General features: G+C 51.6%; 1 protein-coding gene across 2 annotated transcripts; it reads right to left on the reverse strand.

Moving 5' to 3' along the window:
- Positions 1–45: 45 nt before the first annotated feature.
- PDK2 (pyruvate dehydrogenase kinase 2) lies at positions 46–25,628 on the reverse strand. 2 transcript variants are annotated; one of them, XM_037808284.1, is made up of 11 exons: positions 25,389–25,628; positions 23,684–23,825; positions 8,802–8,873; positions 8,144–8,328; positions 7,426–7,515; positions 7,161–7,238; positions 2,941–3,017; positions 2,757–2,855; positions 2,459–2,566; positions 1,677–1,790; positions 46–1,119 (listed from the first exon to the last, which is right to left on the reverse strand). In XM_037808284.1, the coding sequence occupies exons 1-11, from the start codon at positions 25,504–25,506 to the stop codon at positions 979–981; spliced, it is 1,224 nt and encodes a 407-aa protein (XP_037664212.1). In that variant the 5' UTR covers positions 25,507–25,628; the 3' UTR covers positions 46–978. The 2 variants fall into 2 exon arrangements, with proteins under 2 accessions (XP_037664212.1, XP_037664213.1); XM_037808285.1 differs by having other exon boundaries at positions 25,468–25,625.

The following is a 25,628-nucleotide window of genomic DNA, read 5'->3' on the forward strand; positions in this document are numbered from 1 at the left end:
CGCCCTGCCCCCCGCCCCCCGCAGGAAAGCAGCCAGGCTGCAATGTCATCCAATCAATCTTCTCTTTACTGTGGGTGTCACTGTCACCATCACAGCCACTGGAAGGAGCACACAACTTTAACCCCCTGTGTGCTGAGGGGGCAGGGGCATTCAGGGTTACAAAACTACCTATATACACAGAGCATTCTGGGGAGAAAGCCACTCCGGGCACAAACGTGCCAGGTGGAGCGGGAGTTGAGGGCTGGAGCGCAGGCAGGGGGTGGGTGCACGAGGAAGGCCCGGCAGGGTCAGGGAGGGGCAGAAATGTCACAGAGGCCACCTGTGGGGCCTCGAGCAGCTAGGCTGGACGGGTGACCTCTGGGTCTTCCCAGGTTCCTCCACTTTAGGGGGTGGACCTTGGGAGAGAGCCCTGTCCCTCCTCACCTGTCCACTCAGAGTAAAAGGAGAGGCTGCAGGACCAGGTCCCCTATCATGGGTGCCAGGGCACAACCCCTTTCCTCACCCAGGGTAACCCCAGATCTGGGGTCACTGAGCCCCTTCCTAACACTGACCACAGGCCCAGACCAGGGAGCCTGTGAGGGCTGGGGGGATAAGGCAAGCAGGGGCAGCATGTGGAAGGCCAGAGCTGTGGAGGGCAGTGAGGGGGGGCTCAGGACCCCTGGCAGAAAAGTGACAGCACTGGACTCAGGACTGCCGCGGAAAAGTATCTCTGGGAGTCCCCATCAGGGTGAGATGTCCCCCAGCCCTCAGGCATCACCCACAGAAACTGGACACCAGGGAGATCACCTACGGGGCTCCACAGACAGAGATTGGCACTTAGGGGCCACCACAGACTGGTCATTGCAGTGATTTCCACAGAGACAGAATGTGGTCATCAGGGACATCCACCCCCAACCTGGGGATTTGGGGCGGGGCACCATGGTGACCAGTCCAAGGGGCAGCAGTCCATCCCCTCAGGTGCAGCCAAGTGGGTGGCCTCTAGCTGACCCGGTATGTGGACGTGTTCTTGGGCTCCGTGCTGGGCACGCACCAGTCGCCGGCCTCCTGGATGGTCTGGTAGTGGCGCCAGGCAGACTTGTTGTAGACGGGCAGGCGCTCCACCGAGTCCGTGGACAGGGCCTGGATGGCACCAGGGTCAGCCTCTCCCCCGTCTTGCCCCTGGCCCACTCCCCACCAGACTACCCCATGTCTGAATCAGCCCGGTCCATGCACCAGACACTGGCCGAGATGATGACCCCGGGCCTGAAGGACCCAGGAGAGGTCTGTCCCTCTTGTGTCTTGCCCCTGCCCATTCAAGAAAGCTGCTCCCTCATGAGGGGAGGGGAGAGAGGAGGAGCCTGTACTGTATGACCTTGATCAAGGTCACTAACGCTGAGCCTCAGTCTCCCCCTCTGAGCATGAGATAACAAGACCCCTATGCCCTCCTTCTTCCGGGTTTACTATGTCAATGGTTCCCAGAAAAGGGGTTTTAATCCTGGGCTGTGGACTCCCTGAGAGCCTGCCAAGTTGTGTGTGTCCAGGGGTTAGACAGGCTGAGGAACTGTAGCCCTCCTTGAATTTGGGGTCTGGGACCAGGAAAGGCTCAGAGGGGCAGGTGCAAACCTCACAGCAGGCCAACCTCCCCGCTTTCGGCCACCCCCTTCCCCAAGCCGGGCTCCTCAGGCAGGGGCCCTCACCTTGAGATAGATGACAGCATCAGTCCCAAAGCCCTCCATGGAGAAGAGCTGCAGGTCCCCCTGGAAGTACTTGGCATAGAGGCGGGAAATGGGGAGCCCATAACCAAAGCCAGCCTGCAAGGGGGAGGAGGGGAGTGGGTGGTGAGGAGGTTGGCATGTGGCTTCCCAGAGACTGCAGGGACTGATGCAGTGAGTGGCGGAAACATGGAGACAGGGGTGAGGGGTGCTGAGCCAGGGTCATGAGGTAAGGGACGTTCCCAGAGCTGAGGAGGGGACGGGACATGCAAAGAGCAACCAAGGTGGGGTGGGGGTCTTGGGATGATGGAAATCAGCCTGGTGGAGGAAGGAGGGCGGGGAAGCATTACGGGGCAGGCTCCGGTAGCCAGAAGCCCTGGGTACCAGTCTGGGCAGGTGGTGGGGTCCTCTAAGCCTCAATTTCCCCATCTGTAGAAAGGAGGACAGACCCAAGGCCTGCCTACTCCACTGGGAATGGGCAGGGAGGGGTGGCGAGCTGGTAACGCCAAGAGAGAGGTTGTGATTTAGCAGAGGAAAAAGAGGGGAGAGGGAGAATTGGGGAAGGGTGACAGGCACCCAGCAGACAGCGGGGTGAGCACAGGCTGGGGAGGATGGGCGGCTCAAGGAGCAGGGAGGCACACACCACCCAGGAGAACGGAGAGCACAGAGATCCAGAGGCAGAGGCACGGCAGAGTGACAAGTCAAGGGAAGAGATGACAAGCACAGCTTCTGGAAGGAGGAGGGGGGCTGGGGTAAAGCCTCCTCACCAATGGGGTTCCCCCGGTGCCAGGCTGGGGGGTGGGTGCCGTGGAGTACATGTAGCTGAAGAGTCGCTCAATCTTCCTCAAAGGGACACCCCCACCTCGGTCACTCACCTGGGGACACAGGACGTATCAGGGTTCTCTAGGGTTGGATCCCCGCTCCCTGACACCCCTGACCTCCTCGCAGCCTTTCCCACTCCCAGGATCTGCCCTGAGCCTGCTGCATGGGAGCCCACCTATTTCCCAGTAGGTGAAAAATCCCCGCCATACCATTCCCGGGCCCTCAGGGTCAAGGGTCACATACTTTGATGGATAGATCTTCTTCACCCAAGGCCACCATGACCTTGACAGGTGGGAGAATGAGGCTGGATTCGTGGCTTTCCACAGTTGCCCGCATGGCATTCTGTGGAGGGAGAGAAGTAAGGGATAAGTGAGAGAAGCCTGGCCCTAGCCCCTCTCCCCCAAGGGACCCTGCCCAGCCTCCTCACCTTGAAGAGCTCAAAAAGCATGTGGTAGAGATGGGAAGGGACATACACTATGTGAATTGGCTGTTTAGAGTTGGATGCTGCAGGGAAATCAAGACCAAACATCAGGAAATTGCTAAGTGGTCACCACTCAGCATTCATTCACCCAGCATCTCACATTCAGCACCCAACTGCCAACCCGCTGTCCATCTGTCTGCTTGTCCAGTCGTCCACCTGTCCTTTCATGCAGGGTCCATTCAACCACCCACCCATCCAGCTAGTATCCATCCATCATACAAGGTCCGTCTGCCCACCCACCCATCCATCCATTTGCAGATCCAGTGTCCGTCCGTCAGCCCACCAGTGACAGTTAGTCTTATATGTCAACTTGGTTCGACTATGGTACTCAGCTGTTACATCAAACACTAATCTAAGTGTTGCTGGGAAAGTGTTTTGTAGATGTGATTAACATCTGCAATCATTTGGCTTTAAAAAGGAGCTGGCCCTGGATAATGTGGGTGAGCCAACACTGATCAGCTGAAGCCCTGAAGAGCAAAAACAGGTTTCTTGGAGAAGAAATTCTGCCTCAAGACTGCAGCATAAAATCCTCCCTGCTGGCCTGCCGAATAAATTTCAGATTTGCTAGCCCCCATAATATTGTGAGTCAATTCCTTAAAATAAATCTCTTCATGTACACACACACACACACACACACACACACACACGCACGCACAGAACTGGTTCTTTTTCTCTGGAGAACCCTGGCTGATACACCACTCATCCAGCATTCATTCATCCAACCGTCCAGCGTCCATTCCACATCCAACTGTCCTTGAATCTGTGTATCTGTGCACACATCGGTCCTTCCTGTCACCATCCTATGAATGAATCCATCCATTTGTTTACAGGGTACATATCCGTCCATCTCTCCAACATCCATCCCATCCCTCCATTCAGCTACTGTTTATCCATCTCTCCATCATTCATCCATCAAGAGTGTCTATCCACATAATGCTAAGCGAAATAAGCCAGGCATGAAAAGGGAAATATTATATGCTACCACTAATGTGAACATTGAAAAATGTAAAACAAATGGTTTATAATGTAGAATGTAGGGGAACTAGTGATAGAGAACAATTAAGGAAGGGGGAACAATAATCCAATAAGAACAGATAAGCTATCGGGGGTAAATTTAACATTCTTGGAATGCCCAGAAATGACTATGGTCTGTTCATTTCTGATGGGTATAGTAGGAACAAGTTCACAGAAATGTTGCTATATTAGATTACTTTCTTGGGGTAGAGTAGGAACATGTTGGAAGTAAAGTAGTTAGCTCAGTTGTCTTTTTCTTACTCCCTTGTTATGGTTTGTTTGAAATGTTTTTTTATTGTAGGTTTTTAAAAAAAATTTTTTTTATTTTTTATATAGTTGATTTAAAAAAAAAAAAACAATGAAAAAAATATGCAGAGCCCCCTTGAGGAGCTGGTGGAGAATGCAGGGGTGTTGGGCTCCCCCACCTCGATGGTTGCTGATGTGCTCACAGACATAGGGGACTGGTGGTTTGATGGGCTGAGCCCTCTACCACGGGACTTGCCCTTGGGAAGACGGTTGCTGCAAAGGAGAGGCTAGGCCTCCCTATAATTGTGCCTAAGAGTCTCCTCCCGAATGCCTCTTTGTTGCTCAGATGTGGCCCTCTCTCTCTAGCTTAGCCAACTTGAAACGTGGAATCACTGCCCTCCCCACTACGTGGGATCAGACACCCAGGGGAGTAAATCTCCCTGGCAACATGGAATATGACTCCCGGCGAGGAATGTAGACCTGGCATCATGGGATGGAGAACATCTTCTTAACCAAAAGGGGGATGAGAAATGGAATGAAATAAGTTTCAGTGGCTGAGAGACTCCAAAAGGATCCAAGAGGTCACTCTGGTGGGCATTCTATGCTCAATATAGATAATCCTTTTTAGGTTTTATTGAATTGGAATAGCTAGCGTAAATACCTGAAACTATCAAACTACAACCCAGAACCCATGAATCTTGAAGACGATTGTATAAAAATGTAGCTTATGAGGGTGACAATGTGATTGGGAAAGCCATATGGACCACACTCCCCTTTGTCTAGTTTATGGATGGATGAGTAGAAAAATGGGGGAAGGGAAAAAACAAACAAACAAAGGCACCCAGTGTTCTTTTTTACTTTAATTGCTCTTTTTCACTTTAATTATTATTCTTGTTATTTGTGTGTGTGTGGTAATGAAGGTGTCAGGGATTGATTTTGGTGATGAATGTACAACTATGTAATGGTACTGTGAACAATCGAACATACACTTTGTTTTGTATGACTGCATGGTATGTGAATATATCTCAGTAAAATGAATTAAAAAACAAACAAACAAAAAAACCTATACTAAACAAAAAAGCTAAAATAAATAAATAAATAAATAAAGAGTGTCTACCCAGCCTACTCGCATTCACCTGAATATGAGAATCCCCTGGGGAGCTTTTCAACCAGGGGGAGAGGAGTGAGGACAGGAGAAGGGTGCTTCCCATGATTCTGATGCCAGCACCCTGCTCCCCAAGAATCACTCTAGTCCAGCCTGGAGGGTCTGTTGGGGGTAAGGACCAGGTATCATCTCCTGGTGCCTGGCACAGAGCTTTGTATGTAGCAGGAGCTCAAGAACCGTGCAATGGATCAATGAATGAAGGAATGTCAGGCTGTGTGCTGGGCAGTGGGGACATATATGTGAGTAAGAGTCAGTCCTGCCCTCCAGGAGATTCAAGTCTAGACAGAGAAACAAACAACTGCCTTTCACATTAGGTTTTGTATCCAGAGCTGTGTGCCAGGCCCTGGGCTGGACCCTGGGGATACTGAAGCAAAATGACCTGTCTCTGCCCTCCACTGTCACCAAGTAATTATAAGACAGTGCAATACAGAGGTGTACACGGAGCCTGGAAGATGTCTGCTTATCCTGTCTGGGAGGTCTGGGAAGGCTCTCCAGAGGAGCTGAGTTACGAGAAGTTTAGGATGCAGGCAGGGTGACTTCAGGTACAGAGGCACAAAGCACCTCTGGTCTCTGGCACCCAGGGCCTGGGGGTGGCTGGAGAGCAGGTGGGTGAGGGATAGTAGAGGTGCCCTCAGGCCCCCGCTCCTCCTTGCCACTCTTCCCCCAGGCACCTCCCTGTCCTCAGCAAGTTCTGACACCTCTACCTCCAAGATATTTATGAAATCCACATCCTCTTCTCCATTTTGGCTCTCTCCACCTCCCCTAGCCTGGTTTCCACTCATAACCTCCTAGCTGGGCTTCCTGTGTCCTCCTCAATCTCTCTTTAGAATGGAAGTTGGAACCTGTCATCAGCCTGCTTCAAATCCACCCAGGGGTTCCCACTGCACTCAAAACTCCCAGTTCCTGTGCGGAGCCTCAGGGCCCTGCACGCCTGTCCCCTCTCTCCACCTCCTCAGGGCCACTCGCCCCTCGTTGTCCCACCACATGATCCTTTGTGCCACCTCCTTGCCACCTTCCTGGACTACTCTATCCAAAGGAGGGCCCCCATATCCACTCTTCCCTTCTTTTAGTAACAGAAGCCTCTCCCCCCCCCACCAAGTTTTAACTGGGCCCACGGCTGCCCAGCTAGAGACTGAGTTCTGAGACTGCCTTGCAGCTGGGTGGAGCCCGGCAACTTAGAGGTGATGCTCGACTCTGGGACTGCGCCTCCTATGTCCTCTCTCCCCTTCCTCCAACTCAGACATGCAAGAGCAGCCAGGTGTGAACATCCCACCCCTGGAGCTGACGGAGGAAGCTTCCCTCTGAATTAAGCCACTCTTACTAGGATTCTGAGAAGTGGTCACACTGATATCCCATCTAATGTACCATCTGTCCCACCAGTCTCTCAGGTCACCCCATTTTATTTTCGTCCTGTCACTTATCATGATCTGAAATTCTCTTCCTTATTTGTTCATTGGTTAAAGGTCCCATTCCCCAAACTCCCTAGCATCAAGAATGGAAGCTCCAAGAGAACAGGGACCTTGCCTGTCTGGTTTCCTGCTTCATTAACATTGATCAAATGAATTGATGATGAGAATGAGGATGAGGATGATGATGATGGTGATGATGATGTTGCTGTACTCGCTCTGCTTCTGCCCTGTTCAGAAAACAGTCCATTCTCTGACTTCTCACCCTCCCCTGTGTCCCCAGCCCTGTAGACAGACAGACAGACAGACAGGCAGACACACCTCCCCTCACTCACCATTGAGCTCCTGGATCTCCAGGTCAGGGGAGGCCATGTAATACTTGTCACACAGGAGCTTGGCCATATCGTAGGCATCTGAGAAAAGATGGGGGCCATTCAGAGCGTGGGGATGACCCACCCTTGGCATCACCACCAGGCACCCCCAACACTACACCCTTGGGATGTGGCCCCGCCCACTAGGGAATGGGTTGCCGTCTGGTCAGGTAAGACTAGGGGGGTCCCGGGGCTCCTCTGCGGGCTGGGCTCGGTGGGGCTGGCTCACCTTTTACCACCTCAGAGACGTTGCAGTTGGGGTCGATGCTGCCGATGTGCTTAGGGTGGGCTGGGTTGGTGCTGCCATCAAAGATCAGGGCTGGGGACCGGGAGGGAGGACGCTGTCTAAAGGACCCAGGGCCTGCCCCAGCCTTCCCTCCTCCCCGGGGCACCCTGACTCTCTACTTCCATCACTAATGCCTCTGTCAGCTTGGACCCTTCCCACCCTCTCTCCCCAACCCTCCCCTCTCTGAAGCAGGACAATTTTAGACCTTTTCAGAGATCTCCCCCCAAAATGCGCACAATTCCACATTAACTTCACTCTTTTCCTTTTCGATAACATTTAAAAATAGTCTTTACCATCTTGCTTTTGAAATTATTTGAGCATGAGAAACTCATTTAATTTGTGATTGGCTACGATTTCTCAACAATCACAGGAAACATTCCTGGAGTACAAACTCTAAGCAAAAAACTGTTTTTCGATGTAATGAGACCTTTTATGAATACTGAATTTGACGCTTTTTTTACAAGTGGCATAATTTTACATTTTGTAAACATTTAAATATTGATTGATTTCAATGCTGCAGTTCTCTTTTTATACTTTGAAGCCACTAACATTGTCTTTGGGTCTCGAGCAGGAGTGCAAGCTCGCGGTGTGTCTGGGGAGAAGCGTCCCCCCTGCCCAGCCCCGCTGCCCTGCTCCCGCCTTCCCAGCAGCCCCCACTCACTGTGCTGGTTGATGAGCATGCGGATGGAGATGCGGCTGAGGTAGAAGCGGTCCAGGAAGTACTGGATGTTCTGGTTGGACACGGGGTCGTCACCATAGCTGTCCTTGTACTCCAGCACGCCCTGCGCCATGGTGGGCACCACATCATTGTGCCGGTTCCGGATGGTGACCAGGGCATCAGTGAACCTGCCGGGGAGGAGACACCCTGGGACTCTCCTCCACTTCTGACTTCCTCTCCAGTGTCTCCACCCCTTGACACCACCTGACCAGACAGACCCCCCCCCACCCCCCGCCCCCACCCCCAGCTCCCTGCCTGGAAGCCTGCCCTGGATCTCCCAGCTGCTGCCTGACAGCCTCAGGCTCCAGGGCCTAGAGTTCTCGGTTCCTCAGACGGGCTCCCCAAGGGCCTGCACGTCTCGATCAGACCCAGGGCACCTGAGGGCGGAGGCTGTCTCCTCCCTCAGACAGGGCATCCCTGAAAATGGAGTTCACGCTGTCTCTCCAGTCACATTCGGGGCTCCCTGGAGCAGAGCCTGTCTCCCTTCTCAGACTTGATCTCCCCGAGGGCAGGATTCACAGCTTCTGCCTGCCCCTGGGGCTGTGACCCCGGGGGCACTTCACCGGCCCCACCCTCCTGCCCTCCCAGGGCCCTCACTCACTGACTCAGGGTGCGCTGGTCCTCAGGGTCCTTGTCCAGGAACTCCATGATGTCCAGGAGACTCTGGACATACCTGTGTGCAGGGGAAGTTCACCACCTCAGCTCCAGCTGGGCCAGGACCCCTCAACCCACTCACTGGACCCCATGCCTGTCCTGCCCACAGAGTGGTTCTGGTTGACAAGCCATGCCACAATTCTTCTCAGTCTGTTTCATTTGTATGTGAGTCTCCCTGACAACACAGTAAGTTATGTGAGAACATCTCCAATTTGTTGGTCCCCTTACAGCTCCTTTGATTTTGAAATTCTAGAATGGTAGTGTTGGAACGACTTAGAGATCATCCCACCCAAGATGAGGAGAACAAGGCCCACATGAGGTGGGGGCACTGGGCAACAGGACTGCAGTGAGGGAAGGCAGGGCCCAGACTACAGAGATCCCCTGCGAAGTAGAGAAGCAGGTGGTTTCCAACCAGCTCACACACTCCTAACTTGCTCACTTAACCTCCCTGGGCCCCTCTTGGAAAGAGATCCTAACTCAAATCCCATGGGGCTGCTGCTCCATCTAATAGGACACAGCTGGCAACATGGCCAGCACAGGGCCAATGAGCAGGGCCTTGCTGAAGATGGCAGCCTGCACCCCCGACTCTCAGTCTGGGGTGGGCCAGGCCAGGCACCAGGGACTTGGCTTCCAAAATGGCAGGTGGGAAGGACCCAGGGTTGGGGAGGGCCAGCACAGCCCCTGGAGAGCCCAGAGAGGCTCACTCTGCTCCAAAAGGCCCAGCAGGTGCTTTACTCCTCCATCTGCCTGCCTCTTCAGGAGGCCAGTTTCCCTAGGACCTAGAAAAGAGCTGGGTAACCAAACGCAGTGCTGGGAAGTCCCAAACTCAGGGACAGCAAGCCAATTTGGGTAAGGGAGTCAGGCCCACCCACCTGGAGCCGCTGTCCCCCTCCCAGCCCTGACCTGTGACACCTTTCTCCTGGGAAAGGCAGGAGGGCTGACTGTCTCTCTGAGCAGGGAACAGAAACACTTCCAGGAGGCAGGAAGGAGGGAAGGCTGAAAGCCCCATGGGCAGGCGGGAGGGTCCCTCGGTCCCCCAGTCTCTCTAGGAGAGGCTGCACCACATCAGGAATCACTGTGTGCACACTGCACGGACCTCACTCTAATCCCTAATGGGTAAGGGGAGGATTTAGCCCCATTTTACCATCTCCTCAACTGAGGCCCGAAGTGGTCCCACAGCTGGTGAGTGGTGTCCAGGACCCAGAAGTCTCTGGCCGAGCAGGAGGCGCACCTCCAGGCCTCTGCCCAGGCTGCTCCCTGGGAGGGGGGGCCCTTCCCCGGCTACCTGGGGCCCCCACTCTTCCCTTTTCTGCTCCAGCCAGTCGGGAAGATGGCGCAAGAGTCAGCTTTGAGCTGGCTGAGCCCAAATCCCAGTCCTGGCTCTCCCACTTCTGTGTGGTCCTGGGGAAGTCATGGAATCTTTCTGGGCCTGAGTTTCCTCATTTGGAAAATGGAGGGTCTTGTACCTTTGCCTGTCACTGGTTTTCTTTTTTCTTTTTCTATTCAGCTTTTTAAAAAAATATGTATTAAGCAGTTTTATTCACACACCATACAACCCATCTAACGTGTACAATCAATGGCTCTCAGAAGAGTCAGAGTTGTGCTTTAATCACCACAATCAATTTTAGAACACTTTCATTGTTCCAAAAGGAAAAACCCCATTCTCTTTATATTCCCCTATTAGTGACTCTTAGCATTGGTCTGGTACCTTTATTACAGCTGATGGAAGAATTGTCCATAGTTTGCATTAGGTGTAATTTTCCCCACATACTACCCTACTATTAACACCTCGTAATAGTGACAAACATTTGTTCTAGTTCATGGAAGAACATTCTTATATTTGTATAATAACCACCTTTATCATCCACAACAGGGTTCACTGTTACACAGTCCCATATCTCATTCTCCTTCTAGGGACATAAAGGACCTTTATCTTCCTCTTACAACCACAATCCACACGATTCAGTGCTGTTCATCACACTCCTGTGATAGTTAGGTTCATGCGTCAACTTGGCCAGGTGATGGTGTCCAACTGTCTGGTCAAGCAAGCACTGGCCTAACTGTTACTGCAAGGACATTTGTAGCTGGTTAATAAACCAAAAGGCTGGTTTATTAAATCATCAGTCATTTGGCTGCGGCTGTGACTGATTACACCAACGAAGGGCGTGTCTTCTACAATGAGAGAATGCAGTCAGCTGGATTTAATCCAACCCGTTGAAAACTTTTAAGCAAGATAGATGGAGGCCCTTCACTTCTTCTTCGGCTAGCCAACAAAGTGCTTCCTGAGTTCATCGAAGTTGCCAGTTCGTTTCCTGAGGAGTTCATCAGACATCTTCATTGGAGTTGCCAGTTTGCTGCCTGCCCTGTGGAATCTGGACTTGCGCATATCCACAGTTGCGTGAGACACTTTTATAAAATATTGTATTTATAGATATCTCTTGTTGATTCTGTTTCTCTAGAGAACCCTAACTAATACAACTTGGTACCGGGAGCGGTTCTTGAGAAACAGAATCTTAAAATGGGCTTTTACAACTGGTTTTCTACTCTGATTAGTTTCAAAGGCACTAATGACTCCATTTCCAATAATAAAGATGGCACTGACAATCCATGGCATGAGTTGGCAGTGGAGATACACGGAATATCACCATTTGATTCTCCTAATCATACTCTTGTACGAAGCAAGGCCCTGGATGACAGTGTTTTTGACGCATTAACAGAGTTTTGCAGAGTTAAGAGGTATAATGATGTTTGCTGATTGCTCTTAGATACCCTGGATAAAGTTGTAAGAGAAAAGGCTGAGCTAAAGGCTTCAAATTTGAAACTTAAGTGCCATATGGCAGATGTAAAGGTTTCTATGTGTGCCCTGAAAGAAAATCTTATTTCCTGTGGCCACAGACTTGAGATTTCTGAAAACCAGACCCAGAGTCTCATTGTGCGAGTAGCAGATTTACAACGTAAACTAAAATCTCAACCTCGCAGGGTATCTGCTATTAAAGTAAAGCATTGATTAGAAAAGAACAGGATCCTGAAACTTGGGATGGGGACATATGGACTGATAATAATGGCAGTGAGGACATTGGAACCCTGGATTTTTCTGAGTCTTTTTTAGATACACCTGTAGTGGTCTGTCCTGAGGAAGGAGCACCCCTACCTCCATTCTGCCCTGAGGAGCCTGCCACCCAACTTCTACCTAAAGAGATTAACCCTTCAGTGTCTTCTAAACCTGTAATCACCTCCCCTGAGGAAGCAGCCCTCACTCCTCTGTCTGGAGAGATTAATCCTGTTTTAAGAGATGAAAATGCAACAGAATGTCCTGAGGTAAATGGCTTGAGAGATACTTCTAATTCTTTTCATGACCCACCCCCACCACCAGTCTTTGCTTCAAGACCTATAACTAGACTAAAGTCCCAACAGGCCCCAAAGGGTGAGGTACAAAGTGTGACCCATGAGGAAGTATGCTATACTCCAAAAGAACTGTATGAGTTTTCCAACTTATACAGACAGAAATCAGGGGAATATGTGTGGGAATGGATATCAAGGGTGTGGGATAATGGTGGCAGGAATATAAAATTGGATCAGGCTGAATTTACTGATATGGGCCCGCTAAGCAGAGATTCTGCATTCAATGTTGTAGCTTGAGGGGTTAAAAAGGGCATTAACAGTTTGTTTGGGTGGTTGGCTGAAACATGGATCAAAAGGTGGCCGGCATTACTTGAGGTTGAAATGCCAGAACTGCCCTGGTATAATGTGGAGGAGGGAATTCAAAGGCTTAGAGAGATTGGAATGTTAGAGTGGATTGATCATGGAAGACCTGCTCACACATTCCTAGAATGTCCAGAGGACACACCTTTTACCAGGACTGTGAGGAATAAATTTGTGAGACTAGCTTCATTATCCCTGAAGAGCTCTGTAGTTGCCCTTCTCTGTAGGTCAGATATTACTGTGGGAACTGCTGTCACTGAGCTGGAATCCTTAAACACAATGGGGATAATTGGATCCCAAGTCGGCAGAAGCCACTTGGCAGCAGTTAATCGCCAAAGACAAGGTGGGCATGGCTACCATAACGGAAAACAGGTTCAAGGCAGTAGTCAAAATAATCTCACTCACAGAGACTTATGGTGTTGGCTAGTAGATCAAGAAGTATCTAGAAGTAAAACAGATGGGCAGTCTACTAAATTCTTGTTTGATCTGTACAAGCAGAAGAATTCTAGGTCAAGTGGACAAAAGTCTGACTTGAATTACAAAAACAGAGAGTCATGGCCCCTTAATCAATTCCCAGACTTGAGACAGTTTACAGATCCAGAGCCCCTTGAATGAGGGGAAGGGAGTACCTTTGGGGAAGGATCCTGTTATACTGCAAAAAATTTATACTGTTAATCTTCCTCCCAGCCTTCCCCAGGGGAACCTACAGCCTTTTACCAGGGTAACTGTGCATTGAGGAAAAGGAAATGATGAGATATTTTGGGGATTATTAGACGCTGGTTCAGAAGTGACATTAATTCCAGGAGACCCAAAACATCACTCTGGTCCACCAGTCAGAGTTGGGGCTTATGGTGGTCAGGTGATCAATGGAGTTTTAGCTCAGGTCCATCTCACAGTGGGCCCAGTGAGTCCCCAGATCCATTCTGTGGTTATTTCCCCAGTTCTGGAACGCATAATTGGAATAGACATACTCAGCAACTGGCAGAATCCTCACATTGGTTCCCCGACTTGAGGAATGAGGGCTATTACGGTAGGAAAGCAATACTGGATTCCTGGAGGGATTGCAGAAATTAATGCCACTCTTAAGGACTTGAAGGATGCAGGGGTGGTGATTACCACCACATCCACATTCAACTCTCCTATTTGGCCTGTGCAGAAAATAGATGGGTCTTGGAGGATGACAGTGGGTTATCGTAAGCTTAACCTGGTTGTGACCACAATTGCAGCTGCTGTTCCAGATGTGGTATTATTGCTTGAGCAAATCAACACATCCCCTGGTACCTGGTAAGCAGCTATTGAGCTGGCAAATGCTTTTTTCTCAATAGCTGTTAGTAAGGACCACCAGGAACAGTTTGCATTCAGCTGGCAAGGCCAGCAGTTTACATTCACTGTGCTACCTCAGAGGTATATCAACTCTCCAGCCCTATGTCATGATATTGTCCACAGGGATCTTGATTGTTTCTCCCTCTTACAAGACATCACACTGGTCCATTATATTGATGATATCATGTTGATTGAACCTAGTGAGCAAGAAGTAGCAACTACTCTAGATTTGTTGTTAAGGTATTTGCATGTCAGAAGATGGGAGATAAATCCAACAAAAATACAGGGGTCTTCCACCTCAGTAAAATTTCTAGATGTCCAGTGGTGTGAGGCATGTGGAGATATCCCTTCTAAGGTGAAGGATAAGCTGTTGCATCTGGCCCCTCCTATGACCAAAAAAGAGGCACAATGCTTAGTTGGCCTCTTTAGATTTTGGAGACAACATATTCCTCATTTGGGTGTGCTACTCCGGTCCATTTACCTAGTGACCAGAAAAGCTTCTAGTTTTGAGTGGGGACTGGAACAAGAGGAGGTTCTGTGACAGGTCCAGGCTGCTGTGCAAGCTGCTCTGCCACTTGGACCATAGGATCCAGCTGATCCAATGTTGCTGGAAGTGTCAGTGGCAAATAGAGCTGCTGTTTGGAGCCTTTGGCAGCCTCCAATAGGAGAATCACAACACAGGCCCTTAAGATTCTGGAATAAAACCTTACCTCCTCTTCAGATAACTACTCTCCAAACTGCTTTTGGCCTGCTATTGGGCCGTAGTAGAGACAGAACACTTAACCTTGGGCCACCAAGTTACCATGAGATCTGAGTTACCTATCATGAGCTGGGCCTTGTCTGACCCACCAAGCCATAAAGTTGGGTGTGCACAGCAGCACTCCATCATAAAATGGAAATGGTATATATGAGATAGAGCCTGAGCGGGTCCTGAAGGCACAAGTAAACTACACGAGGAAGAGGCCCAAATGCCCACGGCCCCCACTCCTTCCACCTTACCTTCTCTTTCCCAGCCCACAGCTACGACATCTTGGGTAGTTCCTTACAATCAGTTGACTGAGGAAGAGAAAACTCGGGCCTGGTTTACAGATGGTTCTGCACAATATGCAGGCACCACCCAAAAGTGGACAGCTGCAACACTGCAACCCCTTTCTGGGATGTCACTGAAGGGCAGTGATGAGGAGAAATCCTCTCGGTGGGTGGAGCTTCAAGCAGTACACCTGGTTGTTCACTTTGCTTGGAAGGAGAACTGGCCCAAGGTGAGTCTGTATACTGATTCATGGGCTGTTGCTAATGGTTTTGCTGGATGGTCAGGGACTTGGAAGGAACATGACTGGAAAATTGGTGACAATTCTGGGGAAGAGGTATGTGGATAGACCTTTCTGAGTGGGCAAAAAACATGAAGACATTTGTGTCCTATGTGAATGCTTCAGCAGAAGATGATTTTAATAATTAAGTGGATAAGATGACCCATTTCGTGGATACCAATCAGCCTCCTTCTCCAGCCCACTCCTGTCATTGCTCGATGGGCTCATGAACAAAGTGGTCATAGTGGTAGGGATGAAAGTTATGCATGGGCTCAGCAACATGGACTTCCACTCACCGAGGCTGACCTGGCCTCAGCCACTGCTGAGTGTCCAATCTGCCAGCAGCAGAGACCCACACTCAGTCCCCGATATGGTACCATTCCCCAAGGTGATCAGCCTGCTACCTGTTGGCAGGCTGATTACAATGGACCACTTCCGTCACTGAAGGGGCAGTGATTTGTTCTCACTGGAATAGACACATACTCCAGATATGGGTTTGCCTTCCCTGCATGCAATGCTTCTGCCAAAACTACCATCCGCAGACTTAACAGAATACCTTATCCACTGTCATGGTATCCCACACAGCATTGCTTCTGGGCAAGGAACCCACTTCACAGCAAATGAAGTGAGGGAATGGGCACATTCTCATGGAATTCTCAGGTCTTACCATTTTCCCATCATCCAGAGACAGCTGGGTTGACAGAACGGTGGAATGGCCTGTTGAAGACTCAATTACGGTGCCAACTAGGTGGCAATACCTTGCAGGGCTGGGGCAGTGTTCTCCAGGAGGCTGTGTATGCTCTGAATCAGCATCCACTCTATGTTGCTGTTTCTCCCATAGCCAAGATTCATGGGTCCAGGAATCAAGGGGTGGAAACAGGAATGGCACCATTCACTGTCACTCCTAGTGATACACTAGGAAATCTTTTGCTTCCTGTCCCTGCAAGTTTAAGCTCTGCTGGTCTACAAGTCTTAGTTCCAAAAGGAGGAGTGCTTCCACCAGGAAACACAACAATTCCATTGAACTGCCACCTGGCCACTTTGGGCTTCTTATGCCTCTGAAACAACAGGCAAGGAAGGGGATTGATTACTGTACTAGCTGGGATGATTGATCCTGACTATCAAGGGGAACTAGCACTGCAACCACACAATGGAGGTAAAGAAGAGTTCTCCTGGAATACAGGAGATCCCCTAGGGCTTCTCTTAGTACTACCATGCCCTGTGATTAAGGTCAGTGGAAAACTGCAACAACCCAATCCAGGCAGGACTACCAATGGCCAAGAAACTTCAGGAATGAAGGTTTGGGTCATCCTACCAGGAAAAGAACCAAGCTGAAGTGGGCTGAGGGTAAAGGGAACATGGAATGGGTATAGTGGAAGAACGTAGCAATAAATATGAACTACGACAATGTGACCAGTTACAGAAATGAGGATTATGATAGCATGAATATTTCTTTTGCTTTTTTTTTTTTTGAGTATGTTTGTATTTGTCTGTAAAGCAATATTTTTGTTTTCTTCTTTATCTTATCCTCTCATCATATGACATAAGCAGTATTGTTCACTCTGCAGTATTTAAGTTAAAGGAAATCAAGTTTAAGAGTTAATGTCACCTGAGGACTTACACTCCATTTTGGAGATTTAGTGCGTTTCCGGTTGTACGCAGGACAGTGGAGTATTGTTAGGCGAAACATTGTTCCCTACTTAGAGATAAAAGTATGGTTTAAGAAGATGTGTATAACTGCCAAGTTGACAAGGAGTGGACTGTGATGGTTAGGTTCATGTGTCAACTTGGCCAGGTGATGGTGTCCAGGTGTCTGGTCAAGCAAGCACTGGCCTAACTGTTACTGCAAGGACATTTGTGGCTGGTTAATGAACCAGAAGGCTGGTTTATTAAATCATATGTCAATAGGCTGCAGCTGTGATTGATTACATCAACAAAGGGCATGTCTCCCACAATGAGAGAATGCAATCAGCTGGATTTAATCCAGTCAATTGAAGACTTTTAAGCAAGACAGATACAGGATCTTCACTTCTTCAGCTAGCCAGCAAAGAGCGTCCTGAAGAGTTCATCAAAGTTGACAGTCGTTTCCTGAGGAGTTCATCAAACACCTTCACTGGAGTTGCCAGTTTGCTGCCTGAGGAGTTCATCGAACATCTTCACTGGAGTTGCCAGTTTGCTGCCTGTCCTACGGAATTTGCCTTGTGCATACCCACAGTTGCATGAGACACTTCTATAAAATCTTATATTTATAGATATCTCTTGCTGATTCTGTTTCCCTATAGAACTCTAACTAATACAACTCCCAATAATATGCCACTGCTCTTTGGTGATGATCAAATGTGATAATTAGCATATGCCTAGCACATAGTGAATGTTCTCCGAATGCTGGCTCTGGTTATAAATGGCGGCTCACACTTCACAGGCAGCGAGCGCATCCCCTGAGCCCCAACTCAGCACCTGCCACCCACCCCACCCCCTGCTGTGTGTCCAGGGAGGAGGCTCTGAATTGCATGTTAATCCATCGTACCCGGAAGGCTGCGCCACACCATGCACTGACACAGGAATAGTGTCTGTCTCAGCCCTGGCACCCCCGCCCTCCCCCCCAGGACCCAGAACAGCGACTGACACCCAGAAGACGAGACGTCATAGTCAATGGAGGGGTGGGGGGCCCAGGCAGCAGAAGAGCCCAGCTTGCAAGTCTGTGCGGGAGAGCCCCTGCCCCAGCTATTAGAAGCCCCCCAGGCCCCCTCGTCAGTCACTCTGGAGAATAACAGGCGGCATACTGCCCACCTGTGCTGAGTCCTTACAGGGTCTCTCAGCTCCCACCAGCCTTGATGAACATGCAGGATTTCCCCCCTTTTGCAGTCAAGAAACCAGCTCAGGTGGCTCTGGTGGCATTCTTAAGCACTATATAGATAACCCTTTTTAGGTTTTGATGCATTGGAGTGGCTGGAGGTGAATGCCTGAGGCTACTGGCTGCAGCCCAGTGGCCTTGGCTCTTGAGGACGATTGTGAGCAGTGTGGCCTGCAGGAGGTGACAATGTGATTGTGAAGGCCTTGTGGGTTGCACTCCCTTTGTCCAGTGTGTGAATGGATGGGTAGAAAAACGGGGACAGAGGACTGGGTGAAGAGCGGGGGTGGGGTTTGGGTGTTCTTCTTTACTTTTACTTTTTATTCTTGTTTTACTTTTACTGGTGCACGGAGGATGTTTGGAGAGTGGACTGGGGTGGTGAGTGCATGGCTGTGTGGTGGTGCTGTGAATAGCTGATTGGGCACTTTGGATTACTGTGTGGTGTGTGGGTATATCTCAATAAAATTGAATAATAAAAAAAAAAAGAAGCCAGTTCAGAAAGGTCAGGTGATACACCCAAGGCCACACAGCAAAAAGGAATTCAAACCCAGGTCTGCCTGGCTCCAAGTCTACACCACACGACCAACTGCCCTCCATCTACACTGATCCTAACAGAGCTGCTGCTGCTGAAGTTGATGATTTCAGTGCTGGCATTTATGGGGTGCTGACTCTGGGCTGGGTCTGCTCTGTGCTTGAGTGCTCCCCACACTTTAACCTGCATAATAACCCTATGAGGTGGGTGCTACTGCTGGGCCCATTTTACAGATGAGGAAGTCGATACGCAGAGCTGGGATTCTCTATCCTGGGCCTGTGTGACTCCAAATCCATTCCCCTAACAGTGCCAGGATAGGGCAGGGAGAGAGAGGAAGGGAAGGCCACAGGCTGGAGCATGGGGACCCTGGAGTCCCTTCTAAGAAGGGGTCAGGCCTAGGAGGCTGAGCCACCCCTGCCTGCTCAGCCAGAGCATTGGGGGAGGCAGGGCCAGAGTCCCAGCATCCAGAAGCTGCCGGGAAGCTCCAGAGGATGGAAATTAAGTGGAGCCCAGGCCACCAGGATGGAGTGACGGGCAGTGCCCTCCTTGTAGGTATCAGGAGAGTGCCAGCCTCAGGCCTCAGCCTCCTCCTGACTGTGAAGTGGGTGTAGACCCCTACCCGCCTCCCTCCCAGGGCCTTTCCTTCATGGAGGTGTTCTGGGTGCACTCTTGGAAGGAGAGGACCCTGCCCCTGCCCTGAAGCTCCCCAAGGGTGTGGCACACCAGATCTCATCCTTGGGCCAGACCTTGGTCCTCAAGGGCGAGACACTGGGAATGGAGCAATGCTGGCTCCTGGGCTGCCCACCGTGAGCCAGAGAAAAACTGCCGAGCCATGGGGGCGGGGGGGGCCTGATGACAGAGGTGCAATGACAGACTTGCAACTTCCAGCTTATCCGCCCTCAGCCAGGCAGAGCAGGCAGTGGGGAAATGTGGCTGCCCGAGGTGGGATCCAGGGCTCCCCTCCTCCAAGGTAATGTGGAGGCCACCCAACCCTGTCCTGTCCCCACCCCTCTTCTATATGTCCGATAGTCCCTAGTTTCCAGCCAGTCCAGAGCCATGGATTTGGGAGGCAGGAGGGGTTGAGGGAGCACGCGTGAGAGTGTGTGGATGCTATAATGAGGGTGTGGGTGTAATGAGGGTTGTGTGAGGGGGGTGTGCGTGGGGGGCGAGTGCACAGGAGGGAGGGAGCACGTGCACAGGCATGCTTGGGAGCCAGGGTGTGTTATGCATGTGTGAGCCTGCTGAGCAAGTGTGTGTGTGTGTGTGTGTGTGTGTGTAAGTTGGTGAACGTGATGTGTGGGCCCTGTGGGGGTAAGTGTGTGTGCACCATGCACTGGTCCCATAGCCACTGCAGTGAGGGTGTGAACAAGCAGGTGGTGAAGTGACAGATGTGATGGGGAGGCCAGCAGGGCATAGGCTCCGAGCCAGGCATACTTGGGTCCCGCTGCTGGCTCTGCCCTGGCAAGGCCGCCAGGCCACCCCTGCACCCTGCCTGTAAGAGTGTGGTGAAGATGAAAGAAGCAACAAGCTCTGGAAGGGTCGTCACTACTCAGCTTCTACTATGGTGCTGCATAGAGGGGCTGAAGGGTTAACGAGATGATTCAGCTGAAGGCCCAGCGGAGGGAGCAGAGCAGGCCCTGGGGAGCTGAGCCAGTGCTGTGGTCGCTGCTCTCTGTGACGGCTGGGTCCTGGGGGGTGGGAGTGGGGGTTCTTACGGCAGAGTTGGGCTCCATACACCTTACCGACAGTCAGCAAGGGAGGTCCCTGAGAAGGCGACCATGGCCTTGTCATCACCCACCCCTGCCCCTACACCCCACAAAACCTCTATTAGTGACAGGAGTGTCACTGCCATTTGATTCTACTCTGCTCCCGGGAGGCACATCCCCACTGACCCCACACCCTTCCCCAGGCTGCCTTCCCTCCCGAGAGAAGTCCAGACGACCCCTTGTGCACGCCAGCAACGCCGGCCATCAGATTTCTGCAAAGTGAACCCCGCTTTGCCACCAACTTGCATATGATCTTAGAATCACGCACACATTCTAGTGCTCCACCTGACACCTGCGCTTGCCTGCTAGGACCCACAGCTCCTACTCAGCAGTTTTTCTTTATTCTATAAATGTCCAGGACTTTTTCCCCCACCTCCACTCCTAGGATCCCAACAATTTTTCCCAACCTGGAGAAATCTGTGACTCCATGTCACTGCCCCATGAAAGCAGTACTTTTCCTTTCCTTTCAAGGTTGTAGCCTCCAGATCAGACTGCCTGGGTTTGAATCCTGGCCCCACCACTTTGTATCTGAGTGATCTTAGATAAAATTACTTAACCTCTCTGAGCCTCAGTCTCCTCATCTATACAATGGGGATGATATCAGGGCCCCCTTCATAAGGTTCCCGTGAGGACTAACTGAGTCAACACGTGTAAATACTCGGGACAGCTGCTGGCACACAGGAGCCCTCAAGGTGTGCTGACGTCATCATCATCGTCATTACTACAGTGCCCAAGAGAGACTCTGACACAACAGCATCATCTTTGGCCTGGGGGTGCCACTGCCCAGAAGCTGGAGGATGCCATCTGTTAGAGAGTGTTAGAGAGTCCCATAAACCGTCACGTCTAGCAGGACTGGCTCCCATTTTACAGATGAGGAAGCTAAGGGTTAGAGAGGCCATCTGCTTGCTAAGGATTACATATCTAGCGAGCAGCAAAGCCAAGCCTCATGCCTGCTGATGCCAAACCCAGGGCTTTCCACCACCTCTCAGTCACCTCCAAACTGGGGTCCCCGCTCCCAAGCCTGCCCAGCTGAAATCATTTATCAGGTTTATTTAAAACCAGGGATGCTCAACTTGTCCACAGTGCCTCTTCCCTAGAAGCTCTCCTCAAATGAGTGGAAACTCCAGTAGATATTACCCAAATTAACTGTTATCACTGCTAATAACAGCCTTTGTACAGGATTTTTCCATGTTCCAAAGGGGAGGTGCTGCTCCTCACTCATCAGACTCCGAGCTAGTGGCCCTCTTGCCAGACCCCTCGGTGAGTCGTCCCCCTGCCTTTAGGGCAGACCCTACCCACCCCCATCCTCCCCCTCTATCATCCAGGCTGGCAAGGAGGTTTCTCCTTGGAAGGAGATCTTTACTCTCTCATGAGTAGCCACCCCATCCCTGCCAGGAACTCCTTCCTGCCCTCAAACCTGTCTTCTCTTGGTCTCTTTCTTGCCCATTCTCTCTAGAAACCCCCCCGGAGGCCTTCTTGTCAGAGTGTCAGGATGCTCGCTATTTAGCAGTCCCTTAGTGTGCTCCCATGTAAGCTGAATCATCCACTTGGAAGTGTTCTCTCTCGTCTAACTTCATTCCCTCCTGCTGTTGCTTCTATCATTTCCAGGCTTTGAGGGAAGAATAAGTGAGGCCAAACCCCTACATACGTAACTGATTTTTAGTAAGGGACTCTATGGGTGCCCTGGGGGAGTTACACGTAGTTCAGCAGCCCCCGCACTCCTCCCTCAGCTCTTCCAGGAACACAGTGTCCAGGAAATGCCTGAGAAACCCTGTCCTAGGGTCAGGGACCCAGCCAGAGAGGCAGCCAGTTCAGTCAGCTGGACAGAGCTGTTGGGGAGAAGAGACGGCACCTTCTGTCTCCTTGGAAGCCCGGGACCCCTGGGGGCAGGGCCCAGAGAGGGGCAACCTGGTCGGGCTCCATGAAAATCAGAATTTGCCCTCCGTCCCTCCAGCCCACCTGCACAGCCTGCACTAACAGCACCACCTCCACAAGGCAAGTTCTTGGATGCCCTGCCTCGACACCTCTGCACAAGCTGCTCCCTTAGCCTGGAAGGCCCTTCCCTTCCTGCAAGTTATGTGGCTTACCTGGGGCCTCCATAACTTCCCCACAATGTGTGATTCACTGGACACCTCCTATGTGCTTGGCTTTGTGTGTGAAACACTTTCCCCTACCATATCTCATTTAATTAAAATCAGTTGTGTGTATACACATCCATGCACAGGAAAATGCTGGAAGGGCACCAATAAAATCTTATGCAACCTCAACAGTATTTGGTTATGGGGTGGAGGGTACTGGTTGGCTTCTCCTTCCATCTACTTTTCTGTTTTTCAAATGTCAAAGTGAACATGTATACTTTCACAATGAGAAAAAAACACAGTCAACATTAAAAAAAATCTTAGTTCTTAATTTAAATAAAACTAACCCTGCAGCAGCTCACTGCTCCTCCCACTGTTGATGTAGCACTAAGTTCACCCTGCCTTGGCAAGGAGTTCTGCTGCCCCTAGTGAGCTCATGGCTCCCTGTGGGCAGCTGCTGCTGTTTTCTTAGACCCAGCACAAAGCTGGGCTCAGTGTAGGTCTCGATACACACGCCTGAATCCATAAAAGAAACCGCAGCATGCCATATGGCAAGCCCAGAAGATTTTGCCAGGGTGGCGCTAAAGGCCAAGGATTATTGGCCATTTACACACCTAGTCACAGAGCAAACCCTTGTTTATTCTTCATGTGACTGGCCACTGGCTAATGACCTCAGTTACTTAACTTTCACAGAGTTCTGGAGTGAATTTTACTGAGGGTTTCCCTCTGTTACTGCAATACATTTGGCCTTTGCCCCTCCAAAGCTACTTAGGTTCAGTTCTGGCCATCCCTGGATCTCTCTGAGTGCTCCGCAACATCCAAAACAGCCTGACCTGTGGTTTGGATGGTAAAATTTGTTCATCTGATAAAGATTTGCTTCTTCTTATTTCTGATTCCCATAGTTACCCCAGGTGAATATTACCCAACAATGGCAAAAGTTAACAGTAGCAAGGGCTGGGCTTCCGGGACCAGGGCTGGCAGCTCATGCCGACACGAGCCTGATTTGGAGTTCGGGCCGTGACCACTGTGATTTCCTGTGTGGATCATAGGCTTCTAGAGAATGGAGGGCACGTGAAGGGCTGGGTGCAGACTCTTGAGGCAGGGAGCAGGGTCTTATTCCCTGGGTTGGCCTAGGATTCCTACGTGACCTTAGGCAACTCCCCAGCCTTTCTGGGCCCCTGTGCCCCTCCTCTGTCCCCACCCTGTCAAGACTGCGGGGAGCCTGGAGGCTCCATCCCCGAGCCCGGGGATGCCTGGTCAGGGGTCTCACCAGCTCTGCACCAGCTGCACCGAGGGTGTGCTCAGCACCCGGTCGGGAAGGAGGTTGATTTCCTTCATGATGTTGGCCAGGCGCACGGGCAGCTCCTGCCTGAGGAAGGTGAAGGAGGTTTTCTCACAAGCATTGCTGGACCCTGGAGGCATGAAAGAGGGGTGAGCCCGCAGGACTGCAAACCGTGTAAGAAACTCTTCATTTGCCACAGGTTCAGAGGGGAAGTGACCTGCCCAAGGGCACACCACAAGCAGGTCTCCTGACTCCCCCCAGCGCTCAAACCTCTGCACCACTCTGCCTACCATTCACCCCCTGTGTGAACGCCCACCTGTGGGGCAAGCAGAGCCTGAGGGTGGGAGCCCAAATACCTTGGTCCCTGCTCTGGCTGGAGGAGTGGAGGATCCCCTGAATGAGGACATGGCCTGGAGTCAGGAGACCTGGGTGCTACTACAGGCTCTGCTTCCAACTTTGTCACCCAGGGTGTGTCACCCTCCCTCTGATGGTCGCAGTTTCCCTCAAGGACCACACAGCTGGTGGGCTGAGCGTTCCTGTGAGCCCCTCCCTGCTGTGACACTTCAGTAATCAGGATCCAATCTGGACTGGGCAGCTGCTAGGGTGAGGAATGGGCCCAGGAGGCTTTCCCACATGGGGGAAGCTCAAGACTCAAAAAGGACAGAGGGGCAGGTAGACCAGTCCTGGGGAACAGGTTTCCTGTGTCCTGGCTGCCATCTCCCTGTCCCTTCCCATGAGTGACGTGGCTGTAACCTGAGCCAGGCACTATCTGCTCAACTGTTCAGAGAGCTGGGCACCTCCTCCCGATCCCCAGATGGCACCACAGAAAGGTTGTGTGGACAGACAGAGCCCACACAATGCCTACTTCAGCCACTACGTTGGTGCAGCCTTGCTCCTGCCCAGAGCCTTCCCAAGAATGCCAGTGGTGGGCAATCTTGGCCCAGGAATCCAGGGGCAGCCAAGGGTGGGTACAAGCAGCCTGACCCCACCTCAAAGCACCTTGGGCCCCTATTCAGTAGGGACAGGCTGTCAGGCCAGGGCAGATTTGATCTTCAGGTGCCCTTGCCTGCTGGGGTAGCCAAGGAACCAGTTCCTTCAGTGGGTGGAGGTATACCAGTCAGGGGCCCCCTCTTGGCTTGGCATGGTCTTCTGTGAGGGCCCCCTTCCCTAACTGCCCCCTCGTTTTCTCCCACTCTCTGCCCAGGAGCCAAAGACCCTTCCATGCTTGGCCCAGCCCAGGCCCCTCCTTCTCAGAAGGCTGCACCTCACCAACCCTGCCTTGTTATACGCCCCTACCCCACCCCCATTAACCCTTCAGTGCCTGGGTACCACCCTACTCCCTTTCTGCCCTAAGACGCCTCTACTGCCCCTTATTCCCCAAGACTCCCCATAAAGCCCAGGAAGGAAACTTGGCCCTTTCTTTCTCATTAACAGTCCAGTCGAGTCTCTCTTCAGTGGGGGTCCGCTTTACCTTCTCAGGCCCGGACCGCTCCTTGCTTCCCCGTTAACCCTTTCCTGTCTGTACTCTTCCTAGCAGTACTTCCCTGTCGTCCAGGGCCTGCCTTCTCCTCCCCGTTATCTTTCATTGTCAGGACCCCTTCATTTACGCGACCCACGCCCCGGCTGCACCTCCTCCCAGTCCCCGCGGTCCCCGTTGGTCCCCGCAGCCAGCCGCCTCACGCCCGCTCCGTACCGAAGTCCAGAAACTGCTTCATGGACAACGGAGATGGGGAGAACTTGCTAAAGTGCTCGATGTACTTGGGAGCCCCTACCAGGGACGCATTCTTCAGCAGCGCCCGCACCCAGCGCATGGCGGCGACGGCGGCCGCGGCTCGCGCTCGGGTCCCCGCGCAGGTGGCGCTCGCGCTTGGCTCGCCACAGCCCGGCCCAGCCGGTCCCGCGACGCGATTCGGTCGCCGCCTCCCCCACCGCG

Source organism: Choloepus didactylus, chromosome 18 (assembly GCF_015220235.1).
Source record: "Choloepus didactylus isolate mChoDid1 chromosome 18, mChoDid1.pri, whole genome shotgun sequence".
Classification (NCBI taxonomy): domain Eukaryota; kingdom Metazoa; phylum Chordata; class Mammalia; order Pilosa; family Megalonychidae; genus Choloepus; species Choloepus didactylus.

Excerpts from the sequence above, each read along its gene's own strand:
- PDK2 (XM_037808284.1), bottom strand. The coding sequence starts at position 25,506 with ATGCGCTGGGTGCGGGCGCTGCTGAAGAATGCGTCCCTGGTAGGGGCT. Across the intron at positions 2,567-2,756 it reads AAGAAGATCTATCCATCAAA|GTGAGTGACCGAGGTGGGGG; the intron begins GTATGTGACCCT and ends CTGTGTCCCCAG. Across the intron at positions 1,791-2,458 it reads GCACCGGGGGAACCCCATTG|GCTGGCTTTGGTTATGGGCT; the intron begins GTGAGGAGGCTT and ends TCCCCCTTGCAG.